General features: G+C 34.6%; 1 protein-coding gene across 1 annotated transcript in view; it reads left to right on the forward strand.

The window, feature by feature from the left end:
• The first annotated feature begins 514 nt into the window (after positions 1–514).
• The window catches only part of LOC132561819 (mucin-2-like), a 40,285-nt gene continuing 17,894 nt past the window's right edge, over positions 515–22,905 (forward strand). Inside the window, exons 1-26 of the mRNA XM_060226519.1 lie at positions 515–546; positions 794–826; positions 1,949–2,211; positions 3,564–3,714; positions 4,292–4,524; positions 4,953–5,109; positions 5,717–5,842; positions 6,100–6,132; positions 7,254–7,516; positions 8,875–9,025; positions 9,603–9,835; positions 10,264–10,420; positions 11,028–11,153; positions 11,411–11,443; positions 12,565–12,827; positions 14,186–14,336; positions 14,914–15,146; positions 15,572–15,728; positions 16,336–16,461; positions 16,719–16,751; positions 17,873–18,135; positions 19,483–19,633; positions 20,217–20,449; positions 20,875–21,031; positions 21,639–21,764; positions 22,020–22,052. Coding sequence (XP_060082502.1) covers positions 1,972–2,211; positions 3,564–3,714; positions 4,292–4,524; positions 4,953–5,109; positions 5,717–5,842; positions 6,100–6,132; positions 7,254–7,516; positions 8,875–9,025; positions 9,603–9,835; positions 10,264–10,420; positions 11,028–11,153; positions 11,411–11,443; positions 12,565–12,827; positions 14,186–14,336; positions 14,914–15,146; positions 15,572–15,728; positions 16,336–16,461; positions 16,719–16,751; positions 17,873–18,135; positions 19,483–19,633; positions 20,217–20,449; positions 20,875–21,031; positions 21,639–21,764; positions 22,020–22,052 — 3,829 coding nt within the window. The 5' untranslated portion in view covers positions 515–546; positions 794–826; positions 1,949–1,971. The remainder of the gene's footprint in view (positions 547–793; positions 827–1,948; positions 2,212–3,563; positions 3,715–4,291; positions 4,525–4,952; positions 5,110–5,716; positions 5,843–6,099; positions 6,133–7,253; positions 7,517–8,874; positions 9,026–9,602; positions 9,836–10,263; positions 10,421–11,027; positions 11,154–11,410; positions 11,444–12,564; positions 12,828–14,185; positions 14,337–14,913; positions 15,147–15,571; positions 15,729–16,335; positions 16,462–16,718; positions 16,752–17,872; positions 18,136–19,482; positions 19,634–20,216; positions 20,450–20,874; positions 21,032–21,638; positions 21,765–22,019; positions 22,053–22,905) is intronic.

Here is a 22,905-nt window from a genome sequence, read left to right on the forward strand (position 1 = left end):
ATGGACTGATTGTGGGAGCTGGCTATTCAATAACGGGTATTTTCCCTATTGGCTCTAGCCACTGCCCTGATTCTCTCAGGCATGGAGTTCATGATTGAGTTTATCCTTCTCATTGGGATGTTGGCCCATTCTTCCAAGAGGGCTGTTCTCTGTTGGGCCAGAGTAACAAAGGGGGAAGGGGGGGGGGGGGGTCGTACTTGATTATCTAGCTGGTCCCCTCAGTGCTAAATAAGGGATAGGCCGCGACTGTATGATGGCCAGTCCAGTGAGTGAATACTGTTGTTAGTGAGAAATTCGAGATAGATCGTTGTTACATAGGACAGAGTATTATCCCCTTGGAAAGTGAGGTTGTTTGTAGGCTATATATTTATTGACTAAGCTGCGCGATACCTAAAGTTGATACTGTTTTATCATCTACAGAGGTAACCACAACCATTGGTACACAGGTTACAACACCAGTGACAGGGGAAACAACTGTCACTACATCATCAACAAGAAGTTCAGCGCCTACAACGACAACACCGGCCGTAACCACATTTACCACTGGTACTTTCAGTTGATTCATTTACAAAAAAAAAAAAAGAGATTCATATAGCAGTAAAATTATTCATAGGAAAACCATATATACATATAGATGAAAGAACTTATTTACTCGCTAAGCATTAAATAAGATGCAAAAAAGGCAAAAACCGAAAAGACGTAATGATTTCTAAAAATAAATGCATATAAATGTTTTGATTCAGTCTCATCTATGTTGGGCATTAGTTGAAAAGAATGTTTACTTTTAAAACAGGCACTCTATCCACCAGTCCAGCAATTACTACACGTAAGTAGCACTTGGTTTTAAAAAACCCACTTTATTTCACTTGTGTGGATCAGAAATTATCTTTCCTCATCAATAAATTATTATTAAAACGCTGAAAATATTAATTAGCTCTTCGTATTCTTGAATGTCTGTTCAGTTGTTGTACAGTCGCTACGGTCATTAACAGAAATAGTCGGATTACTATATAGATATTCATTCGATTACAAGAAAACCGTCGATTGCCAAATATATGTTAACGTATCCAAAATGCCACTGTTCCCCAATACTGGGATTCTGTGACAAAAGATACAATAGTCTTGGTGAATCAGCAATATATTTTGGTAAAACATTTGGTGTACACCAGTTTTATAATAAAAAAAGTACAATGTCCCGACTGAGTTTTGAACCCTCCAGCATGAATCGAGAGGTTGTTGTAGTTCCTTGTTTCTTTAATGATAGTGAGCTTTATTCATTTTACAACAACTGCGAAGCAAGTTTCACCAACTTAAATTAATCACTCTTGATGGCACAAATAGAAGTGCGCGAAGGATCTTAATGTGGGAGGAAACCGGAGTACCCGGGGAAATCCCACGTGGTCGGGCAGGTGATCCCTTACCTTTTCACATTCATTCCGGGAATCGACCTCCTGACGGCTAGGTGAAACGCGAGTGCGTCACTACTGCGTCACCCGACCTTCCGAGTTTCTTGTTAAAAACTATACAGCTACGGTACCGTTACTTTATCAGCTATTTGCTACAAAGTACAATAATCGGGTAACATATGAAAATTCCGATATTAGCTTGCTATAAATAGGAAAAGGAGCCGTTAGGTTGTTGGAATTTTTAAAGTAGGGAATAATGAATTGATATTTCCGCATTGTTAACAAAATTGCGGATCTTGAGGAGCAGACGTCTTTGAACTTTAATTCAATAGCGAATGTCTCCACAAATAAACCTTGTGCAATGTCCACGTGTGCTCAGATCATCTAAACTAATCAAGATGTACTCCGAACAGTTGTTGGTAATCACATTGTTTTAAGTGCGATATTGAGTCTTCTCTACATATGAATTGTGTCATTATTGATATATCTGTATGTTCACCTTAAGTTCATGTAATACCATCGCAATAATTATTCTTTTTCAGCATGTGCTCATACTACTATCGAAATGGAGCAAAATAGTCAGAATATCGAAATCACAGTTTTGAACAAAACAATGAAATACGGTGGAGATGCATTGATAAGTGAATTAGAACTTGATGATAACACGGAGACTGTTATGGCAGCACTAAAAGATACAGAAGCCGCTGATAACCCTGTGTTTAAAGTTTTCTTCGTTACCTATAACACTGATGAAGTAATAGTTGAATTACGGACTAACACCGGAAATACTGTAGGGGAGTCAAAGGTATAATATATACGGTAACCTCACATATACAAGACCATCATTAATTGACCATTGTAGTACTTGAAAATTACCAACTGATAACTCAACTTTATATATAAGGTAGATGAAAGGTAATTTAACGTAGTGTGTATACATTTTTTTTTCAGCTTTGAAAAGAGTTTTTCCTTTATTCTTTTATTTCTTAGTTTCATACTGGTAAATGAGTAAAACCGATTGAAAACCTGGATGGTCGCACATGATATCTAAGATATGTATTAAGAACAAAAAATAACACACAAAAAAATGTATAAATTGTATTTGATGAAGTGTACTAAGAAATCACCACACATAAGACCTTTCATGACATAAAGTGACTTCATTGACAGCTATTCCGCGCCTCTTTTAGTCATTCAAAATTCATTTATGAGTGGGCCCATCATGCTCCGAAGGGAAATGTATAGTGTCAGGCATTAGATGGAGGGAAACCGATAGCATAAACGTGACAGGTGATTTTATTGCACCATTAGTCAGAGAGAGTACTGTTGGATTATAAAGAGAAGCATTTGGGTCAGTGGAGAGTTGGTGGAGCTATTTGTCTGGCATTTTCCGCCGATCCTGATAAAACAAATAAGAGGTGTCGCTGGTGTGTGTGCACCTAGATGAATACTAGAGAAGTACCTGGTCTCGAGACCACAATCAGCGTCGCAGAGTGAATTTTCAATTTTATTTAGATTTTACTTGGAGACCAACTGTCTGATGATCGTCATCAGATTAGGTTAAAATGATCCGAGACACATTTCATAGAAAAAGCTTAACAACAGTAAACACTTTTCATTTACATTGAAATATTTTTTGGCTATATTTTTGTTTCGATATTTTTAATCAACATAGGTTGTAAAGATCTTTATGGGGAGATGTCGGAAATTCCTGGTGGATAAACAAAAAATATATTGTAACAAGGGAAACCAAACTGTTATGCCCGCACCATAGTTTAAAAGAAACTGACTGCTTAAATGACAGCGCGAGTGTTGAGGAATTAGCTTTTGTGAAAAATACGCTGTCTCACATGAAGTGCTATCAAACAAAACAGGCAATGCATGTACGTGCATTCGTGCATGATAAAATGAGCTCATACTGCTTAACCCATGACTCTGACAAACGATTAAAAAACAAGTTTTTGAGACCCAGAAAGTTTGTGACCGAATTTCTAAATGTTGTCATATTAAACAGATTTCGTTTTCAGAATTTAATAGATAGTCTAGCAATTTGTCATTTTCAAATTAGGTTCCTTACAAAAAAGTTAATAGATATGTATGTATCTAAGTGGTTGACGTCTATTGCTCATTCCGATTATTTCCTTTTTCAATTTAAAGGTGCGTCCAGATCAACCGACAGGAACGGTTACGGTGAATTTTAACGGCACAAAAGGTCACGAAATCGTTATTTCGTTGAAAAAGGGCGACGACAAACAAGAGAAAATGAAAATTTCAAAACTGAAGATAGAGGCATGTTTTGAATCAACAGGTCAGAATATTTCTTCTGCTGATACGAATATAGCTATATATATTACCTTCCTACTTGCTAAGCATTTAGCATGACACGTCAATGGGTGTTCTTTGTAGCATAGATATAAATTATTATTTCACAATCATCATCGAGATGTAATCATTTGATCTTATTTATATTTTAATATCAATAATATCATCAGCATTCAAACTAGAATGTACGTAACATTTCTTAAACCAACTAAAAATAATAACAAAATCAGCCATACTCTGTTTCTGTCATATTGGGAAGATCCATGTTGGTTCATGTTAAAGAGAAAGCCTTTAAATATGTTAGTTGATCTTTCTCAAAATAAATTGAATTATAGTGGATATGAAGAGATCCAATATATTTCTTTAAAAATCATGATATTTTAAAAAAGGTACTTTGATCGATCCCTCATATTTTGTTTTTTTAAGGTAAAAATAGGTATATTTCATATTAGACAGCCTTTATTTCTAAGAATAGGTTACAGCGCATTTCGTTTATTTTATCGATAATTTCCTGATGTAATGACTGAGTGTGACCATGAGAGTGTATTGTATTTTACTTTCAGCATGTATATTAACGATCGTAACAAGCATAAATGCCAAGGAATATGTGTTGCTTACCGATAGCGACGGAGAATATTCGTCACCATTGGCTTCCGGTAACCTAGCAGGAGCTGCACGAAACTCTGACAACCAAGTGGAACTGACACTACACTTCCAGAGCGCAACCTTATATACCTTATCTGTGACTTTTGCTGAACTTAACTATACTGTGATGTATCAGGATAAACCACTCATGGTAAGTATTTGAAAAATTGGATCAGATCCGTTACACCATCATCATAATATAACCATTTCTAATCCAAAGACTCATACCGTAATGTTCGTTTTTTGTGCAGGAGTAGAAGTATAAAATCGTTATCGCGATAAATACATGCGACGATTCCTGAGTTTCTTTAGATGGATTATAAATGTTTTATGCATTTAATCAATCTGTTAGACTATAGTTTAATTTCATAGTTTTACGTCCACCTGTTTAATCAGCGACTACGAAAGTAACAATTTTGAAAATTAATTAAAATTTTGCATTCCTGTTATGATAACTTATCACGTACATTAAATACAAACTATACTTTCAATGTGAAATCATCTTATTAAGAATCATTATATCGTATCTTGATGTTTTAGTTAGTTTATAAGTCATGTTCTACTCCTTTTTTTATCCAGACTTCGACGTTTTCATCCGATAACACATCAAATGACATTCACTTTGACGGCAAAATTACAAATATGAACGAATTGGTATTCTTGATATCACCTGCTACTGATGGAAGTGAGCCTATATTCCAAATAACTAAAATAGTTGGTTGCATGGAAAAACAAGGTAAGAGCAAAATAATTGCATTAAGGTCGTGCTTTGAGAATACCGGCTATCCGTTATGCTCACCGACCACAATCTGACAACTAGCTTCATATCTAATATCAAAGTATCAGCAAATGTTATAAGCATTATCATGATTAAAGCAAAGTAATACGTCACTTTCAACATATTACCACCATTACATGGTTAGTTAAGGATATTATCGATTTTTACCGATATACTGGTAATTCCCACATCTCGTGATTAGCTCATGCATTGACTATTTTTGGAAACGGAAAACAACGCGGAATTTCGTAAGAATTACTTGATCTATTATCGCATATAGCATTTGTTATAATTGAGATTTAAAACAAATCGTTGTTTCATTTTTTGATGAATTATTTAAGAATCAGATGAACATTATTACGAATATTTGAAATATGTAAAGACAATTAACTCCACTTAATACGAACCTCAGTGGCTAATTAATAGAACGTAAACATATTTCCCCAAGGGAAACTGAGATATTTAAAGGAAATTGTTATTTTTCACACCATTCCAAATTGTAGTCTATATATTTATTGACTAAGCTGCGCGATACCTAAAGTTGATACTGTTTTATCATCTACAGAGGTAACCACAACCATTGGTACACAGATAACAACACCAGTGACAGGGGAAACAACTGTCACTACATCATCAACAAGACGTTCAGCGCCTACAACGACAACACCGGCCGTAACCACATTTACCACTGGTACTTTCAGCTGATTCATTTACAAAAAAAAAGAGATTCACATAGCAGTAAAATTATTCATAGGAAATTCTATGATATGAACCATATATACATATAGATGAAAGAACTTATTAACTCGCTAAGCATTAAATAAGATGCAGAAAAAGGCAAAAAGCGAAAAGACGTAATTATTTCTAAAAATATATGCATATAGATGTTTTTTTTCAGTCTCATCTATGTTGGGCATTAGTTGAAAAGAATGTTTACTTTTAAAACAGGCACTCTATCCACCAGTCCAGCAATTACTACACGTAAGTAGCACTTGGTTTTAAAAAACCCACTTTATTTCACTTGTGTGGATCAGAAATTATCTTTCCTCATCAATAAATTATTATTAAAACGCTGAAAATATTAATTAGCTCTTCGTATTCTTGAATGTCTGTTCAGTTGTTGTACAGTCGCTACGGTCATTAACAGAAATAGTCGGATTACTATATAGATATTAATTCGATTACAAGAAAACCGTCGATTGCCAAATATATGTTAACGTATCCAAAATGCCACTGTTCCCCAATACTGGGATTCTGTGACAAAAGATACAATAGTCTTGGTGAATCAGCAATATATTTTGGTAAAACATTTGGTGTACACCAGTTTTATAATAAAAAAGTACAATGTCCCGACTGAGTTTTGAACCCTCCAGCATGAATCGAGAGGTTGTTGTAGTTCCTTGTTTCTTTAATGATAGTGAGCTTTATTCATTTTACAACAACTGCGAAGCAAGTTTCACCAACTTAAATTAATCACTCTTGATGGCACAAATAGAAGTGCGCGAAGGATCTTAATGTAGGAGAAAACCGGAGCACCCGGGGAAATCCCACGTGGTCGGGCAGGTGATCCCTTACCTTTTCACATTCATTCCGGGAATCGACCCCCTGAAGGCTAGGTGAAACGCGAGTGCGTCACTACTGCGTCACCCGACCTTCCGAGTTTCTTGTTAAAAACTATACAGCTACGGTACCGTTACTTTATCAGCTATTTGCTACAAAGTACAATAATCGGGTAACATATGAAAATTCCGATATTAGCTTGCTATAAATAGGAAAAGGAGCCGTTAGGTTGTTGGAATTTTTAAAGTAGGGAATAATGAATTGATATTTCCGCATTGTTAACAAAATTGCGGATCTTGAGGAGCAGACGTCTTTGAACTTTAATTCAATAGCGAATGTCTCCACAAATAAACCTTGTGCAATGTCCACGTGTGCTCAGATCATCTAAACTAATCAAGATGTACTCCGAACAGTTGTTGGTAATCACATTGTTTTAAGTGCGATATTGAGTCTTCTCTACATATGAATTGTGTCATTATTGATATATCTGTATGTTCACCTTAAGTTCATGTAATACCATCGCAATAATTATTCTTTTTCAGCATGTGCTCATACTACTATCGAAATGGAGCAAAATAGTCAGAATATCGAAATCACAGTTTTGAACAAAACAATGAAATACGGTGGAGATGCATTGATAAGTGAATTAGAACTTGATGATAACACGGAGACTGTTATGGCAGCACTAAAAGATACAGAAGCCGCTGATAACCCTGTGTTTAAAGTTTTCTTCGTTACCTATAACACTGATGAAGTAATAGTTGAATTACGGACTAACACCGGAAATACTGTAGGGGAGTCAAAGGTATAATATATACGGTAACCTCACATATACAAGACCATCATTAATTGACCATTGTAGTACTTGAAAATTACCAACTGATAACTCAACTTTATATATAAGGTAGATGAAAGGTAATTTAACGTAGTGTGTATACATTTTTTTTCAGCTTTGAAAAGAGTTTTTCCTTTATTCTTTTATTTCTTAGTTTCATACTGGTAAATGAGTAAAACCGATTGAAAACCTGGATGGTCGCACATGATATCTAAGATATGTATTAAGAACAAAAAATAACACACAAAAAATGTATAAATTGTATTTGATGAAGTGTATTTGTCTAAGAAATCACCACGCATAAGACCTTTCATGACATAAAGTGACTTCATTGACAGCTATTCCGCGCCTCTTTTAGTCATTCAAAATTCATTTATGAGTGGGCCCATCATGCTCCGAAGGGAAATGTATAGTGTCAGGCATTAGATGGAGGGAAACCGATAGCATAAACGTGACAGGTGATTTTATTGCACCATTAGTCAGAGAGAGTACTGTTGGATTATAAAGAGAAGCATTTGGGTCAGTGGAGAGTTGGTGAAGAGCTATTTGTCTAGGCATTTTCCGCCGATCCTGATAAAACAAATAAGAGGTGTCGCTGGTGTGTGTGCACCTAGATGAATACTAGAGAAGTACCTGGTCTCGAGACCACAATCAGCGTCGCAGAGTGAATTTTCAATTTTATTTAGATTTTACTTGGAGACCAACTGTCTGATGATCGTCATCAGATTAGGTTAAAATGATCCGAGACACATTTCATAGAAAAAGCTTAACAACAGTAAACACTTTTCATTTACATTGAAATATTTTTTGGCTATATTTTTGTTTCGATATTTTTAATCAACATAGGTTGTAAAGATCTTTATGGGGAGATGTCGGAAATTCCTGGTGGATAAACAAAAAATATATTGTAACAAGGGAAACCAAACTGTTATGCCCGCACCATAGTTTAAAAGAAACTGACTGCTTAAATGACAGCGCGAGTGTTGAGGGATTAGCTTTTGTGAAAAATACGCTGTCTCACATGAAGTGCTATCAAACAAAACAGGCAATGCATGTACGTGCATTCGTGCATGATAAAATGAGCTCATACTGCTTAACCCATGACTCTGACAAACGATTAAAAAACAAGTTTTTGAGACCCAGAAAGTTTGTGACCGAATTTCTAAATGTTGTCATATTAAACAGATTTCGTTTTCAGAATTTAATAGATAGTCTAGCAATTTGTCATTTTCAAATTAGGTTCCTTACAAAAAAGTTAATAGATATGTATGTATCTAAGTGGTTGACGTCTATTGCTCATTCCGATTATTTCCTTTTTCAATTTAAAGGTGCGTCCAGATCAACCGACAGGAACGGTTACGGTGAATTTTAACGGCACAAAAGGTCACGAAATCGTTATTTCGTTGAAAAAGGGCGACGACAAACAAGAGAAAATGAAAATTTCAAAACTGAAGATAGAGGCATGTTTTGAATCAACAGGTCAGAATATTTCTTCTGCTGATACGAATATAGCTATATATATTACCTTCCTACTTGCTAAGCATTTAGCATGACACGTCAATGGGTGTTCTTTGTAGCATAGATATAAATTATTATTTCACAATCATCATCGAGATGTAATCATTTGATCTTATTTATATTTTAATATCAATAATATCATCAGCATTCAAACTAGAATGTACGTAACATTTCTTAAACCAACTAAAAATAATAACAAAATCAGCCATACTCTGTTTCTGTCATATTGGGAAGATCCATGTTGGTTCATGTTAAAGAGAAAGCCTTTAAATATGTTAGTTGATCTTTCTCAAAATAAATTGAATTATAGTGGATATGAAGAGATCCAATATATTTCTTTAAAAATCATGATATTTTAAAAAAGGTACTTTGATCGATCCCTCATATTTTGTTTTTTTAAGGTAAAAATAGGTATATTTCATATTAGACAGCCTTTATTTCTAAGAATAGGTTACAGCGCATTTCGTTTATTTTATCGATAATTTCCTGATGTAATGACTGAGTGTGACCATGAGAGTGTATTGTATTTTACTTTCAGCATGTATATTAACGATCGTAACAAGCATAAATGCCAAGGAATATGTGTTGCTTACCGATAGCGACGGAGAATATTCGTCACCATTGGCTTCCGGTAACCTAGCAGGAGCTGCACGAAACTCTGACAACCAAGTGGAACTGACACTACACTTCCAGAGCGCAACCTTATATACCTTATCTGTGACTTTTGCTGAACTTAACTATACTGTGATGTATCAGGATAAACCACTCATGGTAAGTATTTGAAAAATTGGATCAGATCCGTTACACCATCATCATAATATAACCATTTCTAATCCAAAGACTCATACCGTAATGTTCGTTTTTTGTGCAGGAGTAGAAGTATAAAATCGTTATCGCGATAAATACATGCGACGATTCCTGAGTTTCTTTAGATGGATTATAAATGTTTTATGCATTTAATCAATCTGTTAGACTATAGTTTAATTTCATAGTTTTACGTCCACCTGTTTAATCAGCGACTACGAAAGTAACAATTTTGAAAATTAATTAAAATTTTGCATTCCTGTTATGATAACTTATCACGTACATTAAATACAAACTATACTTTCAATGTGAAATCATCTTATTAAGAATCATTATATCGTATCTTGATGTTTTAGTTAGTTTATAAGTCATGTTCTACTCCTTTTTTTATCCAGACTTCGACGTTTTCATCCGATAACACATCAAATGACATTCACTTTGACGGCAAAATTACAAATATGAACGAATTGGTATTCTTGATATCACCTGCTACTGATGGAAGTGAGCCTATATTCCAAATAACTAAAATAGTTGGTTGCATGGAAAAACAAGGTAAGAGCAAAATAATTGCATTAAGGTCGTGCTTTGAGAATACCGGCTATCCGTTATGCTCACCGACCACAATCTGACAACTAGCTTCATATCTAATATCAAAGTATCAGCAAATGTTATAAGCATTATCATGATTAAAGCAAAGTAATACGTCACTTTCAACATATTACCACCATTACATGGTTAGTTAAGGATATTATCGATTTTTACCGATATACTGGTAATTCCCACATCTCGTGATTAGCTCATGCATTGACTATTTTTGGAAACGGAAAACAACGCGGAATTTCGTAAGAATTACTTGATCTATTATCGCATATAGCATTTGTTATAATTGAGATTTAAAACAAATCGTTGTTTCATTTTTTGATGAATTATTTAAGAATCAGATGAACATTATTACGAATATTTGAAATATGTAAAGACAATTAACTCCACTTAATACGAACCTCAGTGGCTAATTAATAGAACGTAAACATATTTCCCCAAGGGAAACTGAGATATTTAAAGGAAATTGTTATTTTTCACACCATTCCAAATTGTAGTCTATATATTTATTGACTAAGCTGCGCGATACCTAAAGTTGATACTGTTTTATCATCTACAGAGGTAACCACAACCATTGGTACACAGATAACAACACCAGTGACAGGGGAAACAACTGTCACTACATCATCAACAAGACGTTCAGCGCCTACAACGACAACACCGGCCGTAACCACATTTACCACTGGTACTTTCAGCTGATTCATTTACAAAAAAAAAGAGATTCACATAGCAGTAAAATTATTCATAGGAAATCCTATGATATGAACCATATATACATATAGATGAAAGAACTTATTAACTCGCTAAGCATTAAATAAGATGCAGAAAAAGGCAAAAAGCGAAAAGACGTAATTATTTCTAAAAATATATGCATATAGATGTTTTTTTTCAGTCTCATCTATGTTGGGCATTAGTTGAAAAGAATGTTTACTTTTAAAACAGGCACTCTATCCACCAGTCCAGCAATTACTACACGTAAGTAGCACTTGGTTTTAAAAAACCCACTTTATTTCACTTGTGTGGATCAGAAATTATCTTTCCTCATCAATAAATTATTATTAAAACGCTGAAAATATTAATTAGCTCTTCGTATTCTTGAATGTCTGTTCAGTTGTTGTACAGTCGCTACGGTCATTAACAGAAATAGTCGGATTACTATATAGATATTAATTCGATTACAAGAAAACCGTCGATTGCCAAATATATGTTAACGTATCCAAAATGCCACTGTTCCCCAATACTGGGATTCTGTGACAAAAGATACAATAGTCTTGGTGAATCAGCAATATATTTTGGTAAAACATTTGGTGTACACCAGTTTTATAATAAAAAAGTACAATGTCCCGACTGAGTTTTGAACCCTCCAGCATGAATCGAGAGGTTGTTGTAGTTCCTTGTTTCTTTAATGATAGTGAGCTTTATTCATTTTACAACAACTGCGAAGCAAGTTTCACCAACTTAAATTAATCACTCTTGATGGCACAAATAGAAGTGCGCGAAGGATCTTAATGTAGGAGAAAACCGGAGCACCCGGGGAAATCCCACGTGGTCGGGCAGGTGATCCCTTACCTTTTCACATTCATTCCGGGAATCGACCCCCTGAAGGCTAGGTGAAACGCGAGTGCGTCACTACTGCGTCACCCGACCTTCCGAGTTTCTTGTTAAAAACTATACAGCTACGGTACCGTTACTTTATCAGCTATTTGCTACAAAGTACAATAATCGGGTAACATATGAAAATTCCGATATTAGCTTGCTATAAATAGGAAAAGGAGCCGTTAGGTTGTTGGAATTTTTAAAGTAGGGAATAATGAATTGATATTTCCGCATTGTTAACAAAATTGCGGATCTTGAGGAGCAGACGTCTTTGAACTTTAATTCAATAGCGAATGTCGCCACAAATAAACCTTGTGCAATGTCCACGTGTGCTCAGATCATCTAAACTAATCAAGATGTACTCCGAACAGTTGTTGGTAATCACATTGTTTTAAGTGCGATATTGAGTCTTCTCTACATATGAATTGTGTCATTATTGATATATCTGTATGTTCACCTTAAGTTCATGTAATACCATCGCAATAATTATTCTTTTTCAGCATGTGCTCATACTACTATCGAAATGGAGCAAAATAGTCAGAATATCGAAATCACAGTTTTGAACAAAACAATGAAATACGGTGGAGATGCATTGATAAGTGAATTAGAACTTGATGATAACACGGAGACTGTTATGGCAGCACTAAAAGATACAGAAGCCGCTGATAACCCTGTGTTTAAAGTTTTCTTCGTTACCTATAACACTGATGAAGTAATAGTTGAATTACGGACTAACACCGGAAATACTGTAGGGGAGTCAAAGGTATAATATATACGGTAACCTCACATATACAAGACCATCATTAATTGACCATTGTAGTACTTGAAAATTACCAACTGATAACTCAACTTTATATATAAGGTAGATGAAAGGTAATTTAACGTAGTGTGTATACATTTTTTTTCAGCTTTGAAAAGAGTTTTTCCTTTATTCTTTTATTTCTTAGTTTCATACTGGTAAATGAGTAAAACCGATTGAAAACCTGGATGGTCGCACATGATATCTAAGATATGTATTAAGAACAAAAAATAACACACAAAAAATGTATAAATTGTATTTGATGAAGTGTATTTGTCTAAGAAATCACCACGCATAAGACCTTTCATGACATAAAGTGACTTCATTGACAGCTATTCCGCGCCTCTTTTAGTCATTCAAAATTCATTTATGAGTGGGCCCATCATGCTCCGAAGGGAAATGTATAGTGTCAGGCATTAGATGGAGGGAAACCGATAGCATAAACGTGACAGGTGATTTTATTGCACCATTAGTCAGAGAGAGTACTGTTGGATTATAAAGAGAAGCATTTGGGTCAGTGGAGAGTTGGTGAAGAGCTATTTGTCTAGGCATTTTCCGCCGATCCTGATAAAACAAATAAGAGGTGTCGCTGGTGTGTGTGCACCTAGATGAATACTAGAGAAGTACCTGGTCTCGAGACCACAATCAGCGTCGCAGAGTGAATTTTCAATTTTATTTAGATTTTACTTGGAGACCAACTGTCTGATGATCGTCATCAGATTAGGTTAAAATGATCCGAGACACATTTCATAGAAAAAGCTTAACAACAGTAAACACTTTTCATTTACATTGAAATATTTTTTGGCTATATTTTTGTTTCGATATTTTTAATCAACATAGGTTGTAAAGATCTTTATGGGGAGATGTCGGAAATTCCTGGTGGATAAACAAAAAATATATTGTAACAAGGGAAACCAAACTGTTATGCCCGCACCATAGTTTAAAAGAAACTGACTGCTTAAATGACAGCGCGAGTGTTGAGGGATTAGCTTTTGTGAAAAATACGCTGTCTCACATGAAGTGCTATCAAACAAAACAGGCAATGCATGTACGTGCATTCGTGCATGATAAAATGAGCTCATACTGCTTAACCCATGACTCTGACAAACGATTAAAAAACAAGTTTTTGAGACCCAGAAAGTTTGTGACCGAATTTCTAAATGTTGTCATATTAAACAGATTTCGTTTTCAGAATTTAATAGATAGTCTAGCAATTTGTCATTTTCAAATTAGGTTCCTTACAAAAAAGTTAATAGATATGTATGTATCTAAGTGGTTGACGTCTATTGCTCATTCCGATTATTTCCTTTTTCAATTTAAAGGTGCGTCCAGATCAACCGACAGGAACGGTTACGGTGAATTTTAACGGCACAAAAGGTCACGAAATCGTTATTTCGTTGAAAAAGGGCGACGACAAACAAGAGAAAATGAAAATTTCAAAACTGAAGATAGAGGCATGTTTTGAATCAACAGGTCAGAATATTTCTTCTGCTGATACGAATATAGCTATATATATTACCTTCCTACTTGCTAAGCATTTAGCATGACACGTCAATGGGTGTTCTTTGTAGCATAGATATAAATTATTATTTCACAATCATCATCGAGATGTAATCATTTGATCTTATTTATATTTTAATATCAATAATATCATCAGCATTCAAACTAGAATGTACGTAACATTTCTTAAACCAACTAAAAATAATAACAAAATCAGCCATACTCTGTTTCTGTCATATTGGGAAGATCCATGTTGGTTCATGTTAAAGAGAAAGCCTTTAAATATGTTAGTTGATCTTTCTCAAAATAAATTGAATTATAGTGGATATGAAGAGATCCAATATATTTCTTTAAAAATCATGATATTTTAAAAAAGGTACTTTGATCGATCCCTCATATTTTGTTTTTTTAAGGTAAAAATAGGTATATTTCATATTAGACAGCCTTTATTTCTAAGAGTAGGTTACAGCGCATTTCGTTTATTTTATCGATAATTTCCTGATGTAATGACTGAGTGTGACCATGAGAGTGTATTGTATTTTACTTTCAGCATGTATATTAACGATCGTAACAAGCATAAATGCCAAGGAATATGTGTTGCTTACCGATAGCGACGGAGAATATTCGTCACCATTGGCTTCCGGTAACCTAGCAGGAGCTGCACGAAACTCTGACAACCAAGTGGAACTGACACTACACTTCCAGAGCGCAACCTTATATACCTTATCTGTGACTTTTGCTGAACTTAACTATACTGTGATGTATCAGGATAAACCACTCATGGTAAGTATTTGAAAAATTGGATCAGATCCGTTACACCATCATAATATAACCATTTCTAATCCAAAGACTCATACCGTAATGTTCTTTTTTTGTGCAGGAGTAGAAGTATAAAATCGTTATCGCGATAAATACATGCGACGATTCCTGAGTTTCTTTAGATGGATTATAAATGTTTTATGCATTTAATCAATCTGTTAGACTATAGTTTAATTTCATAGTTTTACGTCCACCTGTTTAATCAGCGACTACGAAAGTAACAATTTTGAAAATTAATTAAAATTTTGCATTCCTGTTATGATAACTTATCACGTACATTAAATACAAACTATACTTTCAATGTGAAATCATCTTATTAAGAATCATTATATCGTATCTTGATGTTTTAGTTAGTTTATAAGTCATGTTCTACTCCTTTTTTTATCCAGACTTCGACGTTTTCATCCGATAACACATCAAATGACATTCACTTTGACGGCAAAATTACAAATATGAACGAATTGGTATTCTTGATATCACCTGCTACTGATGGAAGTGAGCCTATATTCCAAATAACTAAAATAGTTGGTTGCATGGAAAAACAAGGTAAGAGCAAAATAATTGCATTAAGGTCGTGCTTTGAGAATACCGGCTATCCGTTATGCTCACCGACCACAATCTGACAACTAGCTTCATATCTAATATCAAAGTATCAGCAAATGTTATAAGCATTATCATGATTAAAGCAAAGTAATACGTCACTTTCAACATATTACCACCATTACATGGTTAGTTAAGGATATTATCGATTTTTACCGATATACTGGTAATTCCCACATCTCGTGATTAGCTCATGCATTGACTATTTTTGGAAACGGAAAACAACGCGGAATTTCGTAAGAATTACTTGATCTATTATCGCATATAGCATTTGTTATAATTGAGATTTAAAACAAATCGTTGTTTCATTTTTTGATGAATTATTTAAGAATCAGATGAACATTATTACGAATATTTGAAATATGTAAAGACAATTAACTCCACTTAATACGAACCTCAGTGGCTAATTAATAGAACGTAAACATATTTCCCCAAGGGAAACTGAGATATTTAAAGGAAATTGTTATTTTTCACACCATTCCAAATTGTAGTCTATATATTTATTGACTAAGCTGCGCGATACCTAAAGTTGATACTGTTTTATCATCTACAGAGGTAACCACAACCATTGGTACACAGATAACAACACCAGTGACAGGGGAAACAACTGTCACTACATCATCAACAAGACGTTCAGCGCCTACAACGACAACACCGGCCGTAACCACATTTACCACTGGTACTTTCAGCTGATTCATTTACAAAAAAAAAGAGATACACATAGCAGTAAAATTATTCATAGGAAATTCTATGATATGAACCATATATACATATAGATGAAAGAACTTATTAACTCGCTAAGCATTAAATAAGATGCAGAAAAAGGCAAAAAGCGAAAAGACGTAATTATTTCTAAAAATATATGCATATAGATGTTTTTTTTCAGTCTCATCTATGTTGGGCATTAGTTGAAAAGAATGTTTACTTTTAAAACAGGCACTCTATCCACCAGTCCAGCAATTACTACACGTAAGTAGCACTTGGTTTTAAAAAAAACACTTTATTTCACTTGTGTGGATCAGAAATTATCTTTCCTCATCAATAAATTATTATTAAAACGCTGAAAATATTAATTAGCTCTTCGTATTCTTGAATGTCTGTTCAGTTGTTGTACAGTCGCTACGGTCATTAACAGAAATAGTCGGATTACTATATAGATATTCATTCGATTACAAGAAAACCGTCGATTGCCAAATATATGTTAACGTATCCAAAATGCCACTGTTCCCCAATACTGGGATTCTGTGACAAAAGATACAATAGTCTTGGTGAATCAGCAATATATTTTGGTAAAACATTTGGTGTACACCAGTTTTATAATAAAAAAGTACAATGTCCCGACTGAGTTTTGAACCCTCCAGCATGAATCGAGAGGTTGTTGTAGTTCCTTGTTTCTTTAATGATAGTGAGCTTTATTCATTTTACAACAACTGCGAAGCAAGTTTCACCAACTTAAATTAATCACTCTTGATGGCACAAATAGAAGTGCGCGAAGGATCTTAATGTGGGAGAAAACCGGAGCACCCGGGGAAATCCCACGTGGTCGGGCAGGTGATCCCTTACCTTTTCACATTCATTCCGGGAATCGACCCCCTGACGGCTAGGTGAAACGCGAGTGCGTCACTACTGCGTCACCCGACCTTCCGAGTTTCTTGTTAAAAACTATACAGCTACGGTACCGTTACTTTATCAGCTATTTGCTACAAAGTACAATAATCGGGTAACATATGAAAATTCCGATATTAGCTTGCTATAAATAGGAAAAGGAGCCGTTAGGTTGTTGGAATTTTTAAAGTAGGGAATAATGAATTGATATTTCCGCATTGTTAACAAAATTGCGGATCTTGAGGAGCAGACGTCTTTGAACTTTAATTCAATAGCGAATGTCTCCACAAATAAACCTTGTGCAATGTCCACGTGTGCTCAGATCATCTAAACTAATCAAGATGTACTCCGAACAGTTGTTGGTAATCACATTGTTTTAAGTGCGATATTGAGTCTTCTCTACATATGAATTGTGTCATTATTGATATATCTGTATGTTCACCTTAAGTTCATGTAATACCATCGCAATAATTATTCTTTTTCAGCATGTGCTCATACTACTATCGAAATGGAGCAAAATAGTCAGAATATCGAAATCACAGTTTTGAACAAAACAATGAAATACGGTGGAGATGCATTGATAAGTGAATTAGAACTTGATGATAACACGGAGACTGTTATGGCAGCACTAAAAGATACAGAAGCCGCTGATAACCCTGTGTTTAAAGTTTTCTTCGTTACCTATAACACTGATGAAGTAATAGTTGAATTACGGACTAACACCGGAAATACTGTAGGGGAGTCAAAGGTATAATATATACGGTAACCTCACATATACAAGACCATCATTAATTGACCATTGTAGTACTTGAAAATTACCAACTGATAACTCAACTTTATATATAAGGTAGATGAAAGGTAATTTAACGTAGTGTGTATACATTTTTTTTTCAGCTTTGAAAAGAGTTTTTCCTTTATTCTTTTATTTCTTAGTTTCATACTGGTAAATGAGTAAAACCGATTGAAAACCTGGATGGTCGCACATGATATCTAAGATATGTATTAAGAACAAAAAATAACACACAAAAAATGTATAAATTGTATTTGATGAAGTGTATTTGTCTAAGAAATCACCACGCATAAGACCTTTCATGACATAAAGTGACTTCATTGACAGCTATTCCGCGCCTCTTTTAGTCATTCAAAATTCATTTATGAGTGGGCCCATCATGCTCCGAAGGGAAATGTATAGTGTCAGGCATTAGATGGAGGGAAACCGATAGCATAAACGTGACAGGTGATTTTATTGCACCATTAGTCAGAGAGAGTACTGTTGGATTATAAAGAGAAGCATTTGGGTCAGTGGAGAGTTGGTGAAGAGCTATTTTCCGCCGATCCTGATAAAACAAATAAGAGGTGTCGCTGGTGTGTGTGCACCTAGATGAATACTAGAGAAGTACCTGGTCTCGAGACCACAATCAGCGTCGCAGAGTGAATTTTCAATTTTATTTAGATTTTACTTGGAGACCAACTGTCTGATGATCGTCATCAGATTAGGTTAAAATGATCCGAGACACATTTCATAGAAAAAGCTTAACAACAGTAAACACTTTTCATTTACATTGAAATATTTTTTGGCTATATTTTTGTTTCGATATTTTGAATCAACATAGGTTGTAAAGATCTTTATGGGGAGATGTCGGAAATTCCTGGTGGATAAACAAAAAATATATTGTAACAAGGGAAACCAAACTGTTATGCCCGCACCATAGTTTAAAAGAAACTGACTGCTTAAATGACAGCGCGAGTGTTGAGGAATTAGCTTTTGTGAAAAATACGCTGTCTCACATGAAGTGCTATCAAACAAAACAGGCAATGCATGTACGTGCATTCGTGCATGATAAAATGAGCTCATACTGCTTAACCCATGACTCTGACAAACGATTAAAAAACAAGTTTTTGAGACCCAGAAAGTTTGTGACCGAATTTCTAAATGTTGTCATATTAAACAGATTTCGTTTTCAGAATTTAATAGATAGTCTAGCAATTTGTCATTTTCAAATTAGGTTCCTTACAAAAAAGTTAATAGATATGTATGTATCTAAGTGGTTGACGTCTATTGCTCATTCCGATTATTTCCTTTTTCAATTTAAAGGTGCGTCCAGATCAACCGACAGGAACGGTTACGGTGAATTTTAACGGCACAAAAGGTCACGAAATCGTTATTTCGTTGAAAAAGGGCGACGACAAACAAGAGAAAATGAAAATTTCAAAACTGAAGATAGAGGCATGTTTTGAATCAACAGGTCAGAATATTTCTTCTGCTGATACGAATATAGCTATATATATTACCTTCCTACTTGCTAAGCATTTAGCATGACACGTCAATGGGTGATCTTTGTAGCATAGATATAAATTATTATTTCACAATCATCATCGAGATGTAATCATTTGATCTTATTTATATTTTAATATCAATAATATCATCAGCATTCAAACTAGAATGTACGTAACATTTCTTAAACCAACTAAAAATAATAACAAAATCAGCCATACTCTGTTTCTGTCATATTGGGAAGATCCATGTTGGTTCATGTTAAAGAGAAAGCCTTTAAATATGTTAGTTGATCTTTCTCAAAATAAATTGAATTATAGTGGATATGAAGAGATCCAATATATTTCTTTAAAAATCATGATATTTTAAAAAAGGTACTTTGATCGATCCCTCCTTTCCATATTTTGTTTTTTTAAGGTAAAAATAGGCATATTTCATATTAGACAGCCTTTATTTCTAAGAGTAGGTTACAGCACATTTCGTTTATTTTATCGATAATTTCCTGATGTAATGACTGAGTGTGACCATGAGAGTGTATTGTATTTTACTTTCAGCATGTATATTAACGATCGTAACAAGCATAAATGCCAAGGAATATGTGTTGCTTACCGATAGCGACGGAGAATATTCGTCACCATTGGCTTCCGGTAACCTAGCAGGAGCTGCACGAAACTCTGACAACCAAGTGGAACTGACACTACACTTCCAGAGCGCAACCTTATATACCTTATCTGTGACTTTTGCTGAACTTAACTATACTGTGATGTATCAGGATAAACCACTCATGGTAAGTATTTGAAAAATTGGATCAGATCCGTTACACCATCATAATATAACCATTTCTAATCCAAAGACTCATACCGTAATGTTCTTTTTTGTGCAGGAGTAGAAGTATAAAATCGTTATCGCGATAAATACATGCGACGATTCCTGAGTTTCTTTAGATGGATTATAAATGTTTTATGCATTTAATCAATCTGTTAGACTATAGTTTAATTTCATAGTTTTACGTCCACCTGTTTAATCAGCGACTACGAAAGTAACAATTTTGAAAATTAATTAAAATTTTGCATTCCTGTTATGATAACTTATCACGTACATTAAATACAAACTATACTTTCAATGTGAAATCATCTTATTAAGAATCATTATATCGTATCTTGATGTTTTAGTTAGTTTATAAGTCATGTTCTACTCCTTTTTTTTATCCAGACTTCGACGTTTTCATCCGATAACACATCAAATGACATTCACTTTGACGGCAAAATTACAAATATGAACGAATTGGTATTCTTGATATCACCTGCTACTGATGGAAGTGAGCCTATATTCCAAATAACTAAAATAGTTGGTTGCATGGAAAAACAAGGTAAGAGCAAAATAATTGCATTAAGGTCGTGCTTTGAGAATACCGGCTATCCGTTATGCTCACCGACCACAATCTGACAACTAGCTTCATATCTAATATCAAAGTATCAGCAAATGTTATAAGCATTATCATGATTAAAGCAAAGTAATACGTCACTTTCAACATATTACCACCATTACATGGTTAGTTAAGGATATTATCGATTTTTACCGATATACTGGTAATTCCCACATCTCGTGATTAGCTCATGCATTGACTATTTTTGGAAACGGAAAACAACGCGGAATTTCGTAAGAATTACTTGATCTATTATCGCATATAGCATTTGTTATAATTGAGATTTAAAACAAATCGTTGTTTCATTTTTTGATGAATTATTTAAGAATCAGATGAACATTATTACGAATATTTGAAATATGTAAAGACAATTAACTCCACTTAATACGAACCTCAGTGGCTAATTAATAGAACGTAAACATATTTCCCCAAGGGAAACTGAGATATTTAAAGGAAATTGTTATTTTTCACACCATTCCAAATTGTAGTCTATATATTTATTGACTAAGCTGCGCGATACCTAAAGTTGATACTGTTTTATCATCTACAGAGGTAACCACAACCATTGGTACACAGATAACAACACCAGTGACAGGGGAAACAACTGTCACTACATCATCAACAAGACGTTCAGCGCCTACAACGACAACACCGGCCGTAACCACATTTACCACTGGTACTTTCAGCTGATTCATTTACAAAAAAAGAGATACACATAGCAGTAAAATTATTCATAGGAAATTCTATGATATGAACCATATATACATATAGATGAAAGAACTTATTAACTCGCTAAGCATTAAATAAGATGCAGAAAAAGGCAAAAAGCGAAAAGACGTAATTATTTCTAAAAATATATGCATATAGATGTTTTTTTTCAGTCTCATCTATGTTGGGCATTAGTTGAAAAGAATGTTTACTTTTAAAACAGGCACTCTATCCACCAGTCCAGCAATTACTACACGTAAGTAGCACTTGGTTTTAAAAAAAACCCACTTTATTTCACTTATGTGGATCAGAAATTATCTTTCCTCATCAATAAATTATTATTAAAACGCTGAAAATATTAATTAGCTCTTCGTATTCTTGAATGTCTGTTCAGTTGTTGTACAGTCGCTACGGTCATTAACAGAAATAGTCGGATTACTATATAGATATTCATTCGATTACAAGAAAACCGTCGATTGCCAAATATATGTTAACGTATCCAAAATGCCACTGTTCCCCAATACTGGGATTCTGTGACAAAAGATACAATAGTCTTGGTGAATCAGCAATATATTTTGGTAAAACATTTGGTGTACACCAGTTTTATAATAAAAAAGTACAATGTCCCGACTGAGTTTTGAACCCTCCAGCATGAATCGAGAGGTTGTTGTAGTTCCTTGTTTCTTTAATGATAGTGAGCTTTATTCATTTTACAACAACTGCGAAGCAAGTTTCACCAACTTAAATTAATCACTCTTGATGGCACAAATAGAAGTGCGCGAAGGATCTTAATGTGGGAGAAAACCGGAGCACCCGGGGAAATCCCACGTGGTCGGGCAGGTGATCCCTTACCTTTTCACATTCATTCCGGGAATCGACCCCCTGACGGCTAGGTGAAACGCGAGTGCGTCACTACTGCGTCACCCGACCTTCCGAGTTTCTTGTTAAAAACTATACAGCTACGGTACCGTTACTTTATCAGCTATTTGCTACAAAGTACAATAATCGGGTAACATATGAAAATTCCGATATTAGCTTGCTATAAATAGGAAAAGGAGCCGTTAGGTTGTTGGAATTTTTAAAGTAGGGAATAATGAATTGATATTTCC

The sequence above is a fragment of the Ylistrum balloti genome, unplaced genomic scaffold, assembly GCF_031769215.1.
Source record: "Ylistrum balloti isolate Yb309-2 unplaced genomic scaffold, AGI_CSIRO_Ybal_v1 Utg371286, whole genome shotgun sequence".
Classification (NCBI taxonomy): domain Eukaryota; kingdom Metazoa; phylum Mollusca; class Bivalvia; order Pectinida; family Pectinidae; genus Ylistrum; species Ylistrum balloti.